A 21,706-nucleotide genomic window follows, 5' to 3' on the forward strand; every position below is an offset into this window, starting at 1 on the left:
TGTAACACAGTGTAGTGTGCTCCTAGCCAAGGCTGTTAAAATGTGCTGTGTCCATTGCCTGTGTTAGCTGTTCTGCTCACGAAGATGAAAGATGGTCCCTGTAAAGCCCTGGAGGAGGATCAGCGAGACCCGTTGGCCTTTTGCACCTTCAGGGCTGTTATCTTCCATGAGTGTTGGCAGTCACCTCCATGAACCAAACCCCCTAGCAGCATGTCAACAGATGAGAAGGATGGAGCACGGTTGTGCCTGTGACCAAAATGTGAGAGGAGGAGGCAGGATGCCCATGCTGATGTAAGCCGGCAGGTCTCCGTGAGGCCCTCCTACTTTTTACCCCATGAACGTTCCACGGGGCTGCACTGGTGGCTTGAGGGGGACTTGGCCATGCTGTGGGCATAGTCAAGGAGCTCCACTAAGCGCCTCCAAGAGTGGTTGAGGTTGGTCCAAGGCTGCCTGCTGTAAAGGGAGGGGGTGCCCTGGGGACCTCTTGGGCTCTTGTTAGGGGAGGTGTATGTTGTCCTAGCTGGGCTTGGCCCATTACATATGAAGATTCAGTTGGTTTGCAGCCAGAGTTTCATGCCTTGCATCTCCTGATGTAGTTATCTCCTCGGTCTAACTACCAGTGTTAATTGTGAGGGAGAGTTTTGCTCTCTGATCTCCTAGCCATAGGGTAAAGATGCTGCAACAGCTCAGCCTGGTCTGTTGTTGGTGTGTGTTGGGTATCTCACCATGGTGCTGGGGTAGGAAAGCAAAAGGCTGTGATTACAAGCCTAATGATGCTTGCCATATAGCCTGGCTTGCAAACAGGGAAGTCTTTATGTCCTTCCTCCATTCTCTGCTTTTACTCTTGTATTAATGTAACAACAACAACAACAAAAAGGCAGCACCTTGTGCTCCTGTTGCACTGAACTGTGTAGGCAAGTCTCAGAGTAGCTGCTGCTGTCCCTGGAGTTTCATTGAAGTGTTGGCTGAGGCACAAAATGCAAACAAGGGAGATGGATGAGAGTGGCTGGCAGAGGCAGCAAAATAAAGGGTGTGACAGAGAAACCTGAAGCTGTTGCTCACCACGAGGCACTACCAGCTTTTTTTTGGCTGGGTGGCCCTGAGCTGCTGAGGTGGGAAGCAGCAGGTCCTGCCAGGAGGGAGCTACGGTGGCCGCTGCCCACGCACTGAGCTGCGTTCAGTCTCAGGCTGCACCCCCATGTTGGGTAGGAAGGGCTCGGTGGATGAAATTAAAGACATCTTGGACCATCTCAACGCTGTGAAGCAGCTGTGAGGCCACCTGAGCCATCCAGGCTGTGGTCCCCCATGGGGTATATGCAGCACGAGTAGAAAATTGAAGTGCTTTTTTGAGGAGGGTCAGAAGGACCAGCCTTTAATTCGCTTCTGTACTCTGCATCTCCTGTCGGCTTAGTGCTTTGCTTTACCTCCCTAGTGTGTTGGAGGCAGATGCTTGCTTTGCTGTGCTTTTTCTCAGCCCAGAGTTTCTGCCCTTAGGAAACTGGCCTTAGCTGAGATGCTCAGCCAAGTCTGGATCTTCCGATGCAGAAGGGAATGGGATGGGGTGCCTGGTGTGTTGCAGGGCAGCGTGAACAGCACCAGGATTGAGATATAGAAGCAAATGCCCGCAATCAGGACGGGTGCTTTAAAGTTGGAGGGTTACTTGTTTGCTGCCGTTGTTTGTCTCCTCGGTGTAATTACCCGGCAGAGCCACACCGACAGAGCCAGTTGCTGAATTTGCCTGACCTAGTTCCTCCTGCGCTGCTCAACTTGTGCCGGGTCTGTGGCCAACAGCCCCTCCCGAGCTCAGCGCCGCCTTGCTGCAGCCTCTGCTGCCAAAGGCGACTTAAATGCTGCAAAGCTGTGAAGCTTTGTGCTGCAGGGTCCTGCCTTCACATCCCCTGGCCATCAGGACGCATTGCAGGGGTACGGGATCCCTTGTGGAAAATTGCAGCGGTGCTGGGTAAGGGCACAGGCGCTGGCATCGCTTTGTTCACTTGTGCTGGGCTCACACCCAGCTAATTGCCTCCCTCGGCTTCAACAGCTTGTTGTAGGCATTTGGGTCCTTTCTTTCCCTCTAATTGCATCCTTCTTTCAGCTTTTTGTAATCACAGGTAATTATTCAATATTGTGGCTGTCTTGAGGCTATTTGATCGTAGTGTGTGTATTTGGGGGTGTCTTTGTTTAATACAAATTCTTGAAGGGGTTGGTTTGAGGGAAGAGATGTGTTGGTATCTCAAGTCTCAAATCTTCAGGTGAAACGTTGCTATCAGTCTTTAACCTCTGGAGGTTACATGTGGTTTGAACAAACCATATCCACTTTCATTTCTTGCTCTGGCTCTAAAGAATTAAAGGTGACAGTTCCTGGCTGTTGCTTTTTTTTTGGATCTGCTTTAATCTGAGTTTACAGTCTAAAGATTTGCTTAGCACAGTTAACGCTCATCTGACTATCGTCATTCTTGATCTGTGTTTTCATCAGATTCCAGACTTGTATCTCTATGACAGTAAATTCTAGTGTTGTTGCTGTGTCTGATGAGGGTTCACTGCTCTGTTCATGACTGGGCTTGTGATTTTTATCACATAAGTCCATGTTTGTGCAGCAAAAGACTTGAGTTCTTATCTGAATCGGGGGCAAAGTCTGTGTCCATGGGCACTGAAGGCAGGAGTTGGTCTTCACTAGCTGCTGAGATAGCAACCTATTCCTGCTCTGCAGTAATTGCCACCCCATTTGGACATCTGCTACAAGCTTTTATTTTTCTGATGTTTGTCAGTGTGACAAAAGCCACCATTTGAATCTGCTGGACCAAATGCAGTGTTTTGATAAACCAGTGGCCTGTCAGAGAGCTGCAGAAGGGGCTGAATCTGTCTTGCTGGTTAAAATGACTGGTCCGTGCACAAACTCTAATTGAAAAATATCAGTTTCATCCCCTCCCTGGAGCTGCAGCCACTAGTCTTTTAAACTTATTTACATCTAAAATGTAGAAGACTCAAATTCCATTATCTGAATTACATCCATCTACTTAACCTCGCGCTAGTGACCTTGCTCCCACTTGGGATAGGTCTAGGAAAACCTTCCATCTTCAGCTATGAGAGCGCTCACTGCCCTGGTTCCCAGAACCCCCCCGCCTGCTCGCTGAAGTCTCTGCTTAAATTACGCTGGCAACTGCAGGCATTGCAAATTAATCTTCTTGCAGCCATTTTCCCCCTCTATTTTTGAAATTTGACCTTGCTGTTAAAGCAGTGCTAAAACAGACATCCCTGTCCGCCAGCCTTAGGGCTGAAGGATGGTCATAAAATCCAAAGTATTGCCTGAGTAGGGAGAGCCACGGCTCGGCACTCCGGAGCGACGTGTATTGCTGCATGGATCTGTGTCAAGCCAAGGGCTGCCCAGACTCCTTGACAGCCCAGGGCAGGGCTGGATTGCATTATAGCAATGGCCAACTGGGGAACCAGGTGGCAAATAATTTTATACTATGATGGAAAATAATTCCAGGCTCAGGCTCCAAGAGACTTGTCACTTGTATAGCATTAGTCTGTTAGGCAAAGGCTGAGCTGGGCTTTAGGATCCCTTTCTTCAAACCCTTGCTCTGCTACTCAGCTACTGCATGACCTCAGGGCAGTCCTTTGGTCTCCCTGCATCTCATTTCTTTGCTTTTTGGCCCCTTTAAAGGGTAGGCAGTTCTTTCTCTGATGGGTCTTTGGGGGGGTGGGTTTTTTTTTTTTTTGGTGCAGAGCCTCCCTCAGAATGTCCCCAGTCTCCTGCCACTGTTATTGTATAATGTGTATAAATAATATTATCACGGTATGTGATAGTAATTAGGGCTGGTCCACCCTGACCTGAGGCTTGCAACAGCTGGAGAGCTGTGATGGCAGCCCTGCACCTGCGGTGTCCTGTTTGTCCCCTTTGCTCAGGTCAAGACACCTTCAGCACCTTGTTTGAGAGAAGTCAGTTCAGGGAGAATCTCCTTACCCGTTTGCTCCTCAATACAGCTTCGAAGCGAATGCATTTGAAATGGAAGACATTGGCACAGCAAAACCCTTGCTGTGAATGCAAAGACTGAAACTTTGTTGCCTGAGGAAGGCAGTCCCCTTTCAGCATGTTTGGTTTCCAAAAACCCTCCACGCAGTGGTGTGTGTGATCACTTTTAATGTTTGTGGCAATGCCATAGCAGCCTAGTAAAGTAACCGGAGTTTCTTAACACTCATTTTTTAGCAACAAGTAAATAAACACAGAAGGGCAGCCTTGTAATTGCTATTGCTAATTAGTTAATGGTTGTGAGGTGCTTTGAAGATGAAAAGTGAAGAGGTACTTGGTTATTAAGTCCCAAACATCCCTGTAATGCCAACAGCAGCTATTGCTATGGGTCAGCAGAGACTTGCTGGCTGCAGTAGCTCACAGAGTGCTGCAAAGTTTTTCTTGGGGCCAGCAGCAAAGAGACGAGGGCCTTTGGACAGTTAAATCTTGATAACTTTTCTGGTACTGGTTCTGCCTTGGGGTGGAGAATGGTCTTGATGAGCTTTAAGGTCCCTTCTGGCCCTGTTTTCCCTGATTTTGTGGTCCAAGGACAGCTTTGCTGACTAGAGCCTGTCTTTCCTGCTGAGCAGGGGTTCCTTGCAGTGGCGCTTTCTCACGCTTGGGTTCCCCGCCTGCCTGTGCAGGAGAGCATGGTGCTGGGATGACCTGATCTCCCGTAATCCTGCTGTCACAGTTGGACTCAGAGGCTGTTTGAGCAGATGCAATTTAGGCTTAAAAAAAGGCAGCTCAGATGCATGACAAAGACTAACCTGATACAGACCTGGAAGTAACAAAGTGCCTTAAAGTTGCACCTATGTGAAGAGTTTCTGGGCTGCAATCCTTGCCCTTTTTCTTAAGCATCAACATGAAAGAGATCTGAAGGAAGGATGAACTCAAAGCTTTTTTTGTTTTTCCCCTCCTAACTTGTGATGTGCCTCTCCTCTTCTTCTAATAAAATGTCTGGGAATGCTTTGGAGGCTACTTCTGCATAGCTGTTGCCACACCTGTTGGGAAGGGGAAATTCCTCTTGGTCTGCCGCTGCAGAGCAGCCTGGGGGAGTGCTGCTGCTGCCGGAACGTTTTATTGACAAAGCTGGCAAAAAAACTTCCTTTCCAAGAAAATTGAATTATTTGTTTGTTCACTTTTGAATTTAGTCTCTGTGGGCCAGACCTGCAGCTGTGGTAAATTAGCTCAGCTCCAGATGTGCTCTATATATTTTGAGATGTCGTTTCCCTGTATCTGTATGTAATTCTGTAGATCTTCCTGCTGCCCTGGTTTTGGCACTATTTCAGCCAAAGTTTCCAAACTTTCAGTCTGCTTTGTCCCCTCATTCAGCTGACAGGTCTTGTGGACAGAGGATGTGTTGGGATCTTAGAGGCAGGAGACAAGCATCATGTCCACTACCTTCACTTGCAAAAGGTCAATAAGAGAAAAAATAATCTCTGTATTCATGTGCTGGCTCATGGGCTCAGTTTTGTCCTTTATACACAGTTTGCAAGATGCAGTAGGTATAAGGGGTAGCTTTGATAACCCAAGAGCCCAAGTGTAACTGCATCTTCTACTCTTCCAGTGTTACTGCTGGTCCCAGTATAGAACCAAGACCAGTTTTTTTGCTGGTAAGAAGCTAACTTTGAAAGACTGCGCTTAAGCTCGCAAGCAGGGGAAAAAAAAAAAAAGGATCTTTCTGTAGTTTCAATGTTTTGACGTTTATCAGCTGGACACCTCTGAGGCCAGCGTGGGCATAGCGCTGCTGGGACAGGACAGGTTTTGCAGTGGTGTCAAGGCGTGGGGCTCCATGCGGTTTTTCTGAGTGCAGCACCACAGCTCTGAGGTACTTGCAAGACCTGGAGCCTGCAAGATCCGGACTGCACGGGGCGAAGGGAGCTGAGTTATGCTATCCTTGTGACTGATAAGCACTACTTATCTAGCATCAGGGGTGTGCGTACCACCTCGCAGCAAAGAACCCAGATCCCTGCCCTGAGGAGCTGGTGTGCTTCAAGCCGTAAAAATACCCTTCTCTCACCCAGCCCTGCCTCCCTGCCCCACGGCAAGTGCGTCGTGTGTTTGCGGGGTGCAGGATCAGGCCCCGAGGAGGCACGCACAGCCAGATGCGGTACCGTCCAGCGCAGTGCAATAACCGGCAGCTTTGCAAAGCAAACGGCGAGGGCGAGAGAGGCGCTGGCGGGAGGAGGAGAGGCGCTGCCATGCTGACAGCGGGTGTGGGGGGGCAGCCCAGGGGCCGCGGGGAGGGGCTCCAGCCCTGCGGGGGCGGGACGCACCGTGTCTGAGCGGTGCGGAACGCCGCGGGGCGGTGCGGAGCGCTGCGGGCACGGCTCATGCTCTGCTCTTTCCCTGCACAGGGGCAGATCGAGGTGGACAGCGAGACCGTCTTCAAGTTGGCAGCCCTGGTTCTGCAGGTAAGTGCCTGGTCTGGCTGCCGGGGACCCGCTGGGTGCTGCGCCCCCCGCACAGCCAGCCCACTGCAGCATCCCTCGGGCGGGGGGGACGGAAAGCTAGGAAACCTGGGGAGGGGGCTCGCCTTATAGGCGAGAGGGGGAAAAACTTACGTGCAAAGCTTGAAATTGAAAAAGGGAGGGAAAGAGGAAGAACTCATCAAGGGAAGGCATTTATTTGGGTAGGCTTCCATCCACTTGTCACCTGTTCTAATTTAAATACTTTCGGGAGATCTGGGAAGAAACAAGTACAATATTGTAGCTAAATTTACTGTTATGCCTGTGAGTCTTAGAGCATACGTTTTTGATATGTCTGTTATGTTGAAATATGCGATGTCAGTTTTTCCTTTATCAAGTTTTGTTGTACTCAAGAGTTAAACTCTTATTTTAATTTTTTTAAACAAAAATACAGATTTTGATATTAACGTTAAAACAAGGGGGTTATTTACTGCTTTTTAAGAAATAAAATTTGACCTTTAAAACACCGGGATTTTTCCTTGTTGCGCTGTTGGTGACAAAATGTCACCAACACTGACACTACAGCAAAGCTGCAGCGGCTCAAGCTGCCCCAACTGTTTTCATCTCGAGCGAGTGGCGTTTGCTCAGCTACCGACCCCCCTGCAAAGCCAGCCTGTCCCTGGCTGCGGCCAGCTGGAGAGAGCGCTGTATTTTGCTGCTTGTACAGTAAAAGTGATATCGGATTTGCAATATGAAATTCATCCCTGTTTTGGTTGCTGTTTTACTTACGGTGTAGTTGGATTATCTGTAGCTGGAAGTGTAAAGGGCCAAGTTCTGTGCCTGCTTGCAGGCAGCCTCCGTGCTCTGTGCCGAGTGGAACTGGGGTCAGGATGCGGCTGCAGAGCTGTGGGAGTGGGGAAGTGAACAATGCTGGGAAAAGCAAGGACTTTTGAAGAGATCATGTTTTAATTCTGTCACTGTTTTTCAATTGTAGGAAGCTAAAGGGGACTATTCCAGGTAATAACATTTTTCCTTTCTAATACTGGTGTGCTTGATGGATGTGTTTTTCTGTGTTGGCATTGTATTGCAAACAATCAAAAATGGGGGTAAAGTCCAGCGGCCAGCAGTGGCTGAAGAAAGTGAAATGCGCTGCTGGGCTGGATAACATCTGAGTCTGCAGGGTGAGTAATCCCTTTTGTGAGCAGGCTCTGAGTCAAAACGCTTTTTCAGGCTGTCCTGCTTTGCTCCCCTCCCCGAACACGGGTGCCACAGCGGAATGGCGAGGAAGTTCCCCCTCTTTCCTACCCCAGAAAGGCTGTGCTTTGCACTGTGGCTTGTGCCCGTGTGGGCAGCCCTGCCCGTAGCGCCGCAGCACGTGCAGGGACGTGGAGCCCGTCAGCTGCCGGTGCCGGAGGTCAATGAGCTGCTTGCTTCGGCAGCTGCCCCTCGGAGCCTCTCCCTGCTCGTGCCTGACCCCACAGTTGTGTTGTAGCTGGTGTGCGACCCGGTTGCTGAGCTTTAGCTGTCCAAAGCTGTGTCATCAGCTTGGGCTTGCCCTTGGAGATGGCTTTCTACCACGCACTGGTTATGCTAACTGGCTGCGGGGAGGGGGTGGGGTCGCACCCTGACCTGTTAGAGCCAGGGGAAAAGACCTTCTATTAGGAACAGCTCACTAAGCAAATAAAAAATCAGAGGGTTGGCTCTGGTCAGGTTAATATTTGACTACTTGCTGAGTTTCCATATGGGAAGAGAGGTGTGTTTTGTGCTTTAGCTACAATGGCTTTCAAGAACCATGCTTTGAAACGGCTCGGTGAAGAGCTATCTGCCCAAACACGGGGAGCAAGTCACATCTGACTGCCAAAGTGACGTGACTCTCTTTTCCTTCAGTGTGCAGTTGTCAAGTGAGTGCCAGTCCTCCTGCCTGAGACCCTTTCTTCTCTAGGTGCCAGTCCTTCTCCGCTGATGGACATGCTCTGTGAAGTCCATCACAACCTCCTTCTTTTTGTTGGCATGCTGTCATGCCTGCAGAGAGGAAAAGATGTCCTTGTGACTGAGATCAACCGGGTGGGCTGGCTGCGGAGACAATTTCTGTTTGTGTTCACGTGTAGACCTGCTTTGTGACCCACAGTATATTGCTTATAGCTGCAGCATGCTGTATTTTTCTCCAGAAAAACTGCTCATCTTGCCTGATCTCACAGGGACACCCTATGATGCCCCAAGCTTAACTCAGTTTAGGCACAGATCACCAGACAACTGCTGTTCACTTTACAAGAACGAACTTGTTAAGCTGTAGCAGCTGGTGGCACATGCTGTCAATTCTCAAGAAAAGGGGTTAAGGTTAAAAACTCCCTTTGTGGTGAAAACCTCCCTTACGTGGCTTAAACTTAGCACTGACTCCTTATCATTTGCCATAAATAGGTTTGTAAGCATTGCTTCACATGCCCAAGATCTGGGTCTGTGGTTATTTTCCGTGCCTCTGCGGACATATTGCAAGGAGTGGATTGCCCATGGTTACCTTCAGAAGTATTTAAAGAAAACTGGAGGGAAGAATACTCTGCCCACAAGTGTGATTTTCAAGCGTAGCTCTTCCCCTAACAGTTGCATGAAAATAGCCGCAGCAATTGTTTCCTCTGTTAAACAAAACATATGTTATGCCTCCGTAGCAAATGAGCACAGCCAGCTGTCCCAGGGCTAGCGAGCACACCAGGAGTGAAGGAATTTCATTTTATGCGTCACAAGTGGTCCTTTGGGCTACTGCTGATAAAGCACTAGCTTAATTACCAGCATATCTTAACAAAGATACTGCAGGACTGGCCTCCCCTGCCACGCTTGCTGTGATACAAGGCACAGGTTCTTGCAGCAGTGCCACTTGTGCGCGTGGTCGCCTCCGTTTGCTGTGGCCGGGGTTGGTGCATGCGTTGTTCGCTGTTGTCTGGCCATTCCGCCTTGAATCACTTTTCGGAATGTGGCTCTTGCACCATTTCTGCTTACGTGAGAGCACACAAGTTCCTTTTTTGTTTTATATCGGATTAGTGTGGAGTGAATGCAGGTAAATACAGGAATTGCCTGAAGTCCTAGAGATTAGCTTTCTGGAAGTGAAAAAATGGGCCAGTCCGGACAACGCTGGTGATCTCTGCTTGGCTGATTTTTCACACATCCCCCAGGGAGCTTTTCCATGGGGACACGTCCAGTAGTGGGGTCACAGTGTGGCATGCCCACTGGCTTTAACTGGGAACAGGCAGGTCGGTATCAGGGTCCAAACGCTTCAAACTCCTGCGGCTCTGCAGTAACCCCTTTCCCAATCCGCTGCTCAAATTCTCAGATAAAGTCTTGATGGCAGAGAGCAGCAATCTCCTGAGAAACACCCTCCCCTGTGCCGTGCTGAGTGGGTGAGCACATTCTTTTGAAATCTGTTTATTTTCAGTGAGCAAACCTCATGCATGGGCACTCGGAGAAAGTAAAAACTTTTGATTTCTGCACCACAAAGGTCACTCTGGAGGGACTTCACACCAGCAGCATGAAAATATCAGGGTCTTTGGGGTTTGGCTCTTGCAGGTGGTTTACAATAGGACCCTGGGGTCCTGAGCTGGGCTGTTCAGAGAAGAGTATGCACCTTATCGTTTGGAGAGAGGCTTTATGCAAGGTAAACCACCCAAGTCCTGCTTTGAGAGGACCCTGGCTTTTAAGACATCTTGATAAAACTGAAGTACGTGCTTCAGAATTGTACCCACAGCATGTCCATTGCACATGTGCCTGGTCTGGACAGCTCTGGTTTCCCAAAGGCAGTCTGAAATGACTGTGGACTGCAGGAGGAATGATTAATGAAGGTGGTGGTGGATCATGGTTGGTATAGCTCACCGCACACCCGGTTTCTTTTCCTGTTTACTGAACTGGCAATCCCAGGCAAAGTAATTACCCCCTGTATGTGATGAAGAACACGTTGCAGGGGCACTCGGGGCAGCATTCCTTTGCCCCTTGCATGGGACAGTGTTGGGGCTGCCATGGGCAGAGCAGTTCCTCCCGAGAGTCTTGCAGCTCTGGTGTTCCTGGCAAGCCTGGGATGCTCCAAGTCTGTGGCTCTCGTGCCCAGTGCTTGCACAGGAAGGCAGTTTTGCTCGAGAGGAGGGATGTAACGCTTTGCTCATGTTTGTTTTTCACAACTCGTGTATGGCTTCTAGCTGGCTGCTTCTCTGTTTAAATGAATTCCCATCAGTTCTTCTCTAGCTCCTGTAATAAGATCCTCAAGCAAAGTATTAGTCATTAAAAGCAGTTTTGAAACTCTGCATTAGTTAATTGCGCTCCTCTGCTTGTATTTGCACATGAAACAGAAAAAGCTGCAAGCCTGGTTTTACAAAATTGTGATTTTTAAACTATGCAAGAGTTCTAGAAGGAGAATTTGATTCAAGTTGCAGCTTCTGGCATGGCTCAATTTTTTTGGGAAAAAAGTCCATATTCTATCAATTTTTGAAATTTTATTTAAATTTTAAAGAAAGCTAATCTCTTGGCAGGCAAGCGAAACAATAGATCAGTCTGGTAATTATTCATTGTGTAAATATGCAACATAGAGTTCCTGCCTCCTTGGGAAACAAATGATTTAGCTGTATTTAGTTTACAGACGAAGTATCTGCCCTCGAATATGCTGTACAATAACAGTATATAGTATCATTTTTCTTAGCGGTTTGATGAAAGAGACAGTTTATAACTGAGACTTCCTAAATACTGTCCTTCTAGCATTAGAAAAATGTTTATTAAAGTCAGAGTAGCTACAGGGACTGTGTAAGGGAGGTAACTTTTTAAAAGTTTTTCTGACTGGTAATCCTGGATCGTATTTTCTCCCGTAACATTTCCAGGACTGAAACCCAGCCGTGCTCCCTGAAAGTTAATTAAATTGCTGGAGGAGGGCTTCCATTTTCTTTAAATAGCTGACACATTCAATTTTGATTCTGGCCTGTGGGCTGCAAAGATAACTCCCGACTGGTATAACATAACACAGACTAAATAATGAATTCCTGATAGCTGACATGTGCGAGGCACCAGGTTTATCATTATGTGGGTGATAAATGCCGTTTGTAAAAGGAAAAGGTTTGTGTGAAAGATACCTCTGCAAACTGCAGCTATGGAGCAATTGGTTCAGAGACTCCTGAATTTAAAAACTTTACTGAGGAAAAAATGAAGTGCCTGGTCTTGGTGCAGAAAACTGGTATTAACAGCTTGCTCCTAATTAAGAGTGTATCTCACTATTAGATTTTTGAGTAGCATTTACTGGGGAAGATGACTGTTTTGCCAAACAATTTGGAAAACCTTTTGGTAGGAAAGAATGTGTAAATGGTAACGCGGGCAGTGCTGGCAAATAGCTGCTTGAAAGAAGTTAGTAATTCTCTGATAACAAAGCACCTGTTCGCTATACTGCTTACCCCAAGATTAAGGTAGCTTCAGATGGAGGACACACCTGAGATTTTCTAGCGGTGGCTTGTCCAGCCTGTTTTTGGAAATCTCACCAGGTCCATATGACCAGAACTCCATGTGTGGCCATGTCCAGGGCTGGGGTCGGAGCAGAAAGACAAATTTGGACCAAAGCTCCCAGTTGTTCCTACTCCCCTCTCTCCGGTTTGCATCCTGGAGAGGTCTCAGAGGGTTCAAGGTGGGTCCGTGTGGCATGGATGGAGCCCACCTAGTGTGTCCCAGCACTAAGAGGTGCTCAGGCGATGGGGCCAGGCTAGAGCTGACCTAAAGAAAGCCCTGAAATGGGTACAGTGTGGGTGTCTGGTCCCCTTTTGCTCCACAGACCTGCTCCCCTTCCGCTGCCCTGTTGGTGAAGGAGACCAGTTGTGAGCTGTTCACTGGAAGCTCTTTTCCAGAGCCACTGTGTTTGGGGATGACTTACAAGGAGATGCCTGTGCTGGTCTGACGCAGGGAGGCTGAAGACCTGAGCATGGTCTAGGTGCCTCTCTCAGCTGCCAAGGATTTCCTTCTACATGTAACAGTGGGTGATAGAAAAGAGGTGTTGGCTCACCATAGGGTTCGCTCTTAGGGCATCCATCTGGTGCCTGTTATAAGTAGCACTGTGGTTTAGGTTTTGATTTTCTTTTCCATGCACTGATATTTACAGAGGCTTTCTCTAGTGTAAGCCACAGCTCCCCGTGGGCTGTGTCTGCCTTGCTGTAAATCAGTGCTCGGCACTGGTGCTGGGGTTGTGCTCCTGGTGCGCCACGGCTGCTTGTTTGCCAAGTGAGTCATGGTGTGTTTTGCCTTTCAGCTTTGACTCTGCATGCTTTTCCTTTAAAAATCTTTGCCAGGTGCTTGCTCCATGAACCATTAACTCTGTCTCCGTCAAACCCAGCTGCGCGCTTTCCTGAGCTCACACTTTTGCAATAAACAACTAATTTGAAAGAAGATGAGCGAAGATTTATTAACTTGGGGCCTGTTCGCTGAGGGGGGTGATTATTTATTTCACTTTATTTGGGAAGGTCTAATGAACAAAGGTAGTAAATTAGCAAGTTTAAGGAAAGTTATGTTTGCTATTTATTTCATACAATGATGACAAATCCGCTACTTGACAGATATCAGATACCCACTTCCCCAAAGAGCGCTCTGCTTAACTGAATTTTATATCCTCTTCAAAGAAAGCTGGCTGAAACTAGTAATTTTTCTCTAGCAGTGTGCAAATCTTGCTTTTCTTCTCAAGTCACTGCAGTTTGGTTTTTGGGTACCATGAGGAATGGGTGGCTGAGGCAAGGCAGTGGGCAAAGGGCAGGGGGTGGAAGGAGCTGCTGAACATCATCCCTGAGCATTTAGGCAGCAGTTCTGAGGTGAAAATGTTCTCTCTTGGTGTGTTACTTTTCAATAAAAAGTGGAAGTTCACTGTGTAAACTAGGTGTAATTGTGAAAAAAATATGGAGTTAAGACCCTAATTTTCTGCTAGACTTTTTAACAGCAAGAGGTGGTTTTTTCTACTGGTGCGACTTGTAGATTCAGTTCAGGGCAGACCAAAGCATACATAGTCATTGCAATTATGTTATTTTAATGGGATTTTTTACCATTTCCTATTTTACAGCAGTTCTGTAAGGACTGTCGAGGAATTGCTTCTCAAATAGCAGATGAATTAGGTGGAAGCACTGTGGGTGAAATGAGCAAAAAGAATTAGATGAAGCAGGGAAAAAGGGATGTTTTCAGTAACTTAATAATCTGATCTCATGGGATTTACTGCTTATGTATGGCAGTGTAACTTTTAATATCAATACATAACGATGGTGATTTGGTGAGGTACATGCACTTACAGATTTCATATGTGTGACATTCATACAGTTTCTTGAGGGGCAGCAAAGAGGTGGTTGTGTTTTGTCCTCTTTAATTGTCCCTCCACAGTCTTTTCTTTATTTTCTGTTAAGGCACTTTTAACTCAGAGAGGCAGCGCTGTAGTGGTACAACCCAGCCTCCTAGAGAGGGCTTCTGCATTGTGCTCTGCATCCCAAGCAGGTAGGAGACAAGGCAAGCATGGTGCCAGAAAAATTCATTATCCCCTAAGCTGCGTCCTGTGCAGGGGACAATGTTGCTGTCGTAGTTGTTAGCCTTGGAGTAGCGTCATGGCATCCGCAGCCTTAGGTGAAACATGCTGTCCTCCTTGTCCCTAAACATTCCCTCAAACACAGGTTCAGCATTAAAACACATTGCTTTTTCCTGTTGTAAAATTAAATTTCATGGCTTTTGCATTATAAGGTATTCAACTCCTTTCTGTTGAAAATCAGGAAAACTTTGGTCTACTGAGAGCTTTTCCAGTCTTGCACCATCAGCTGCGAGCAGGAATTTGGGCTCTGGTCTGACTCCAAACAACATCCTTGCTTTAAAAAAGCAAAAATAAATATCTCTTGCTTTTCCTTCCCATGGTGGTTGGGATGTATCACGTGGGGTGTAATTTGTGCTTTGAGGAAATGGAACGACAACTTTTCAGTCTCAGCTTTTTTGCTTTTGCAGATTTGTGAGGCCTTTATCATTATTTGGATACGTTATTTTTCTTGTGGTTCCATGTATCTCTGTATCAGCATGCAGGGCTGTGATAACAAGCTTTACACTGTGCTGCTGTAGTCAGACATGCGAAAACCCCACCGCTAATATGGCTAAGCTGACTTTTGTGTGAACAGGAAGAAAGCCTGAACATTAGAAATAACAGTCTGTTGTTGTGAGGAAGGGTTTGGGATCCTTCAAGCGTTGTATCAACTGGGAATAGTCATCTTTGGCTCTGCAGTAAATCCCCAGGTAAAGCAGAGCTGTTCTGCTTCCCGTCTGGTCTGAGAGCAGCACTGCCAGCACGTGCCATTGGTACGGCTGAGCAGCTCTGGGAACGTGGATGTACTGCGCCAGATCCATGGGACTGCGGGCCATCACTGGTGGGAGCTGTGGTGTGCAAGGACCAGAGGGTTTTATCCTCAGAATATTCATATTTCACAGCAAGAGCTGTAAAAGAAGACTTGAGAATTTAGGGCAGATTCAGGTCACAGGTTTTCTGTAGCTTCTTTCTTGAACCTTCTTCTAGTTCAAGGAGAACTGCTTCCTTGGAACCCCATTCCTCAACTGCAAAGTGTATATATGAATTTCCCAGAGCCAGGGTGGCTCTGGGAGCAGGTCATGTTCGCATTTGTCCAGTCCCCATGTCCCAGGCAGAGAGGTGCATGCATACAGCTGATCTGAGAAATGTTGCTTTTTCCTTGGTGCTTTTGATCCATCTTCCAAAAGCCAATGAGCAGGGTCACCAGACCCCCGTGAGAACAGTAGGCACTGCTGCTGCCTTCTGAGTTGGACAGGGCTCAGGAAGCAGAAAAATTATCCTAAAGGAGCAGGGCTGGAGCTGGAGGTCAGGTCTGGAGGTCCAAGGCTATGGTCCAGCCTGTGCCGAGTGTGGGAGAGGGATGCCCAGCCCCAGCCACGCTGTGTGTTTGTTGCGGGTCCCTCTGGAGCTGTGAAAGTAAAGCTGTTGGTGCAGCACAGCATGGGAACCCACAGCACGGCTGCGGCGTAGATGCATGACAAACCTGGCATTGAAAAAGCCATCTGCACTGCTTATCGTGTTCCTTTTCACGTATGGGGTTTGGAAGGCTCTTAAAAATGCTCCTTCAAATACCTCTGTGAGCAGGCGGTCCCTATCTGGTGTTCAAGTGGCAGACTTTGCAGCCCTGCCCCAGCAAAGCTCCCCGCTGGCCGGGGGGGGCAACGTTTGGGCTCCGGCTGTCCCATGCCAATGGGAGCCCCTTGTTCGTGGTCTTTCCAGATCCTGGTCTTCCTTCAATAGAAAAATAACTTTCTTGAGTGTGCCAGCAGACCATAAACTGAAAGGTTGGGAAATGATGGGAAACGTCTGGCATTTGTCACAAAAGAGGATTTGTCAGAGAGCCTGTTTTCAAAATCCTGCTGCCAAGTTCCTGCTGCTCCAACATACTCAAAAGCTGCTAAATCCATCGGCTCTCCCCATACCCTCCCTGCTCTCTCTTCCACCCCCAGTCTTTTTTTCTCTTGCATTTTTAACCCTGTGCATTTTTCCCCCCCACTCCACTGCCTTGCTGCTTCCTCCTCCCACCTGTTCCTCGTGGTACCCTGAAAGGCAGTCCAGCCTCCATGGGAGTGTGAGGTTGCCACGCTCTGCCCTTCCATTTATTTTTGAACAAAACAACAGCCTACAGGGAAGTCACCTGTTGCTGGAGCAGTCCAGCTGCAGAGTGATGGTCCGTGTTGCCCTCTCTCGTCTGTGAACATATGGAATGGGAGCACCTTGGAGGCTTTGGTGATGCTATCCTAAGCCTGGTCGCTTTAGAAAGTCACTTTAGGACCGGGCTGGGGTATGGGCAGCAACATGGGATGTTCTTGTACCGTTACAGCATTGCTTGTAATCAGATAGCAGAGGAATTCAGTGGTTATCCTGGAGAAATAGGGCCATTACTAACATCATCTGAGTAACCTGACCAGCCCTCTGAAAACTTAAGACTGTCAAGCTTTCAAGTGTCTAGTCTAATTGTGTGCTGTTTCTGTGTATTTATTTCGCTAGCTCTAAATATAACAAAAAGATTTTGAAGCATCTTGATGATGCAGGGTAATATTGTATTGTCCCTTAGCTGTGAAGCTCCACATTGCCTTGTATCTCTCATGCAATTCTCAGAATCATTTGCTGATTTGTAGGTGTCCATGAAATAACTTTCAGGTTAACTTAGGAGGTTGGTCGATAACTTTTAAAAACAAGGCTACTCTAAGTTCTGTCTATGGTGTGCTTAAAATTCATTTTAAGAATTAACCGAACATAAAATTGTGACATTTAGAAAGACTCAGGAGTGACTTATTCTAACGATCACATAGCAACACAAGAGTAAGTATTTGTGTGAGGTCAGGAGGCTTCGAGAGTAGAGCACAACCACTATGCAGTGAGTGCACTTTCCCCAGTGATAAATTCCTACCTTATAAAGTGTTATGACCTTGATTTAGCAGAGGCAGACACACCTGCCATCACTTTAGTCAGTTAAAAGTTGTCTGAAGTCCTATCCTTATCAAGTTGTTAATATTTATAAAGATGATATGGGCTGATAAGCTTTTATGTTGTAGTCCAGTATATTGCTTTTGCTGCTCTGGGTGTGTCTGTTGCTCTTCACGTTTTAAGCTAATCTCATTAACCACAGTTTATTACATCGAAGCTCTTCCCTGCGTTAGCAACAGGCATAAGCTGGTTTTGACAGTGGGCGCAGGGGGGAGAGCCTGGGCAACCACTGAGGAGTGGTCCCAGTTGGCACAGTTCTGTGAATCTTTGCCTGGCAGGGAGTGTGGAATTGCTTGATTATAAGCTGTGAATGTGCACTTTCGCGAACCATAAATATATATGTCTTTTTTGATTCTCAGTAACGTGTTTTAGGCAGAGTGTGCCACGATAGTCTGGCTTGGTTCCTTCCCATATTTCTGGTGGAGTTTTAGCAAAATGCCTAAAATTTCACTGTGAAGCCAGTGGGTTGTAGGAAGCATGTGGGATTGGTCTTGGTTTGCTGCTAGAGATAGTAGTTTGAATGTGAGAACTCCTATTAGAAGTACGGTATGTGGTTAAATATTGCTGTGGGTTATTTTGGAGACAAGCTGCCCTTCCGTCTCCAGAGAGCTGGCACTGCTGAGCAGGGCGTGCTGCTGGGGATAGTGTCCTGCCCAGCGTTCGTTCCTGTTGGGACAGAAAATGAAATGTGGTCAGCACCAAGAAGAATGCAGGCTGAGGTTTGGCGCGAGGAGGATCTGATGTCATTTTTCATTTACATCACCCAGGTCAATTCAAGTTCTGCTCGATATCTGCTGGAGAGAAAACTTCCCTTTAGAGGGTGGAATAGGAAGGAAAGGGTCTGTCTGCTGGTTTTCTTTAGTTCTTCTCCATAATGGAAAAATACTTGAGATGAGTTTCCTATATTCTCCTCCTGGGGAATAAACAAACCTTTTGCCAAAAAAATGTTAGTCCTCTTGACTCTGGGCAGTTTATGTATTGAAACCATGCCAAGAACCACCAGTCAAGAAGCCCCCTCCGTAGCAGAGGTCAGATGAAATACAAGTGAGCCTCTCCATCCTGCCGGCCGAGTCGTCCCACCCTGATGCGAGCATCCCGTGGACATGCCAGATACAACATTGGTGTGTTGGGCTGGTAGATAGCACAGACGGTTGGACATCTGGAGCTGGGGCTGTCTGCCCTGTGATTTCTGCATCGTCTTGTGGCCCCTGTGAAACCAAACAGGAACAGGTAATAATTCAAACCGTCGCTCCTGCTATCTGGAGTCGTCACCTCTGGGGAACGGCTGGGTCTCGGAGGGCTTGGGAAAGTGATCCTGAAGGTCAAGGGGAGACGTGCTTGGGCTTCTCAGTGCAGATGAAGTGATAATGAACTCTGTGGAAGGAGGGGGAGGACCTTTTGAGGCTTTTATTATCCCTGAAGCCGTGAATCATCCCAAATGCTAATCCTCAGGCGCGCAGTCAGCAGATCGGGGTTGCTGCGTGCCAGCCTGCGCTGTCTGAAGGCGTCCAGCGTGCAAGGAGCTCTGCCCTGTTTCTCCCAGGTCTTTTACATTTTTCTAGGATGGTTTCATCCTTTATCTTACAATTACGCAGGGGGAAAAAAATCTTCATATAGCTTCTTGGAGACTTTCAGGCCTCATAAGTCCATTTTGATGGACTGCCTCCAGCTGCAGATGGATGGGACGGTGCATCTGTACCTCAGGGTATGAGGATGAGTTCCTTCAGGAAGGCAGGTCCCAAGGGCCAACTTTGCCCTGTAAAAGAAGTGTTTTCTCTGCTATTGCAAGAAGTTGGATGGGTTTGTAGTTTGGCAGAAGAACAGAGAAGGTCCAGCTCTGCTGTGAGTTGTCACAGCTCTGTGGCCTCTGCCTGCTGACAGAGCCTGTGGTTCCGGGTCAGCGCCGGAGGGACGTGCCCCATGTCGTTGCAGCCCTTTAGTCGCGATAAGTCCCAGCTCAGAGCCCACAAACCTTGTCAGGGAGGTGGGTGTGCTGGCTGGCGCTTGGCTGAAATTCAGTGGTAGACATCTCCATATTGATGAGCTGCTGCTCATTTCTCAAGCTTAACTAGTGCCCTCGCTTTGGTGTTTGAGGATCAAGTAAATTGCTACTTAACCAGGTCTAGAGGCAAGGGACCCGAAAACCAACTGGGAAGGCGAGTAGCCCTGCTGGAGGCCACCAATTGTGCAAAAGGTGGCACTTCAGCGTGTGGTAGGGTGCACCTGCCAGGATTCGTGATGTTTCTGCAGAGTCTTGGTGCCTGCGGGGTAGCTGGCCCTGTAATGACTGGCGAAGGAGAGCTTGGCACATTTTCCCCTCAGCTGTAGTGGTGACAGCTTGGGAGTCACCTGTCTCCCCTGCCCAGCTGCCTCTGCCAAAGCTCAGCTCCTGCCTCCAGCATCAGCTGTGGTGCTTCAGCCCTTGCTTGGGTGGTTTGTTGTTCATTGGCAAGGAAGTTTCTAACTAGGGGTTTAGAGACCAACCATTAAACCTCTGATTCTGAATATTGTGGATTGAGAATCTATATTTAGAGGAACAGCCCTTTTGTTTGGTAAAAATGAGCTATTTCGTTATTGCTTCCTTCCAGAGTCTCTCCTGCTTCACTGTATTTCCCTGCCAGCCCTGACTGCTGCAGCAGCCATTGCAGTTACAAGTCGGGCTTAAAAATAGGAGGAAATTTTTATTTCAGTAATCAGTTAGCTTGTGAGTCTGATTGAAGTTGGAAGTGACCTCAGGAGGTCATCTGGCCAAACCTCCTGCTCGAGAGGAGTCAGCTGTGAGATCAGGCCAGGTTGCTTAGGGCTTGGGTTTTGGGATGAGGGGTTTTTTTTAATTTTTTTTCTTTTTTCTCTCTGGTATCTGGAGGCCTCAGGATAGTGTGCTCTGTCTGCATTTTCATGTGTCCCTACAAAACCCTGGTAATCTACCTTCTCAGCTGCAAGCTGAGATGTCCAGCAGCCTTTTGAGCCACTCAAAATGGGCTTTTAAAGGGTGAATAAAAAGCTCTCAGCTTTTGTGAGCATTGGCTGTATTTGAAGGGTTGGGAGGAGAGATCCCGATTTTCCACCCAGCTGTCCCCGTTTGTGGCATTTGGGTGCTGGCCAGCTTGCAAAGAAAAGTGCATATTCCTGGCAGAAGAGTGCCGGCCCAGCAAAGCTCTGCAACAACAGCTCCTCAGCGCTAATTGACCCCCTTCTTGGCAACTTCATCAAAGACGTTGAAGAATAAATAGGCTGTTGATTGAACTGTTTCCTCGTCCCCAGAGGTGGTCCCTCCTAGTCAGGGTTGAGGCACATTGTCAGGGCTGGGGAAGGAGCTTGCAGAGCGATTAGCCCCTGCTCGCCAAGGAACAAAAAGCTTTAATTTACTGCGTCTTCCATGTGACATCTGCTGTGTGAGAGGGAATGTGGTAGGGGTTTGCTGCAGAGGTCGAGCTGCGGTGCCCGTGGAACAGATTTCTGTGCTCTGGTCCATTCTACTGATGCGCAGTGTGCTGGTTTTGAGGGAAGAGGGAGAACATAGCTCAGATGAAATCTCTTCATAGCGCAACCTGATGAAAACAGAGGTTGGGAGCAGGAAAGCACCTTCAAGGAAAGCCTGGGTGCAGGAGTCGAGGTGGATGCTGATGGACATGACTGATGCATTCTTTACATAGAAAAGTCATGTTCGTGCTTGTTGGCACTGCTGGGAAGGCACGCAGAAATCCTGCAGAAATGAGGCGTGCAGCTTTCAGCTGATTAATTAAGGGAGCACACAAGAAGAAAATATTAACCATTTTCCTGATGACTGTAAAGAGATATTTAAATACTTTGCTGGGTTTTTTTGTGACAAATTGCATTCAAATACTTCAACACAATTTATTTTGTTCCATGTTAAGCCTGGAGTCCAAACTATTTGAACTTTCTATGGAATAAGCAGTCCAAGAATGCTGTTTTCAGTGAAAATATTTTAAAGTATATGAACTGAAACCTTCTGTTTTGAATGAGATCAGTGTTAAATTCTGAGATTTGACAAATACCAGGCTGCTTCATAAAATATATTGTCTAGAGGTAGGATTTTAGTGAAAAGCAGAGCAAAAATTGGCACTACCACCTTTGCTTTGGGGAAGAGGCTTTCCTCCTGCAGCTGTTTGAGGGCTCATTCTGCACTCAGCAGGTAGAGTGAGTGTGTGCAAAATAAATATTGATAGGGTGCTCCCGCCGCAGTGGCCCCAGCGTCACGTGTCTGTGTAATGAGTTACAGCATGAGTCTGCATGACACCATATACATCACTGTCATGTGAGAGGGCCTATAGAGTTACGTTGCTATGACAGCCTGATATGGGGCAACGCGATGTTCTTGGGCAGCAAATACAGCCCTTTCCTTCTGCTGAAATGAATGATTGCATTGATGATTCACTAGCAGTGACTCTGTGCCATTTTTGTGGGTTTTTTTTAGTGATGAAAACACTAGAAAAGACTTGAAGACGCTGCCTGTCTTTCCTACCAAGACACTGCAGGAGCATCCATCACTCGCTTACTGGTGAGCTATTTAATTTAAAATGTAAATCATTGCTACGAATGGTAATGACAAGATGACTATTAAACAGTTTTGCAAACTCCTTTAAAAGTTTTCAGCCTGTATGATATAGGACTCGGAGTTAATTGCTCATGTTCAAGCATTTCCAGTTTCTAGAAGTTTATAAATTATGCAAGATCAGATGCAAATCCCTCATTGAAAGTTTGCTCAAATGAAATTCCTGGATCAGACTATGTGGGGACCATGCAGTA

At 47.5% G+C, this 21,706-nt stretch overlaps 1 protein-coding gene across 5 annotated transcripts in view; it reads left to right on the forward strand.

Moving 5' to 3' along the window:
* Window positions 1–21,706, forward strand: part of FRMD4B (FERM domain containing 4B) — a 137,180-nt gene that overhangs the window by 86,652 nt on the left and 28,822 nt on the right. For all 5 annotated transcript variants that reach the window (XM_027793065.2, XM_055805444.1, XM_055805446.1 and 2 more), the window contains 3 exons: window positions 6,373–6,429; window positions 7,418–7,440; window positions 21,375–21,458. In XM_027793065.2, the coding sequence (XP_027648866.1) occupies window positions 6,373–6,429; window positions 7,418–7,440; window positions 21,375–21,458 (164 nt within the window). The remainder of the gene's footprint in view (window positions 1–6,372; window positions 6,430–7,417; window positions 7,441–21,374; window positions 21,459–21,706) is intronic.

This window comes from Falco peregrinus, chromosome 5 (assembly GCF_023634155.1).
Source record: "Falco peregrinus isolate bFalPer1 chromosome 5, bFalPer1.pri, whole genome shotgun sequence".
NCBI lineage: Eukaryota > Metazoa > Chordata > Aves > Falconiformes > Falconidae > Falco > Falco peregrinus.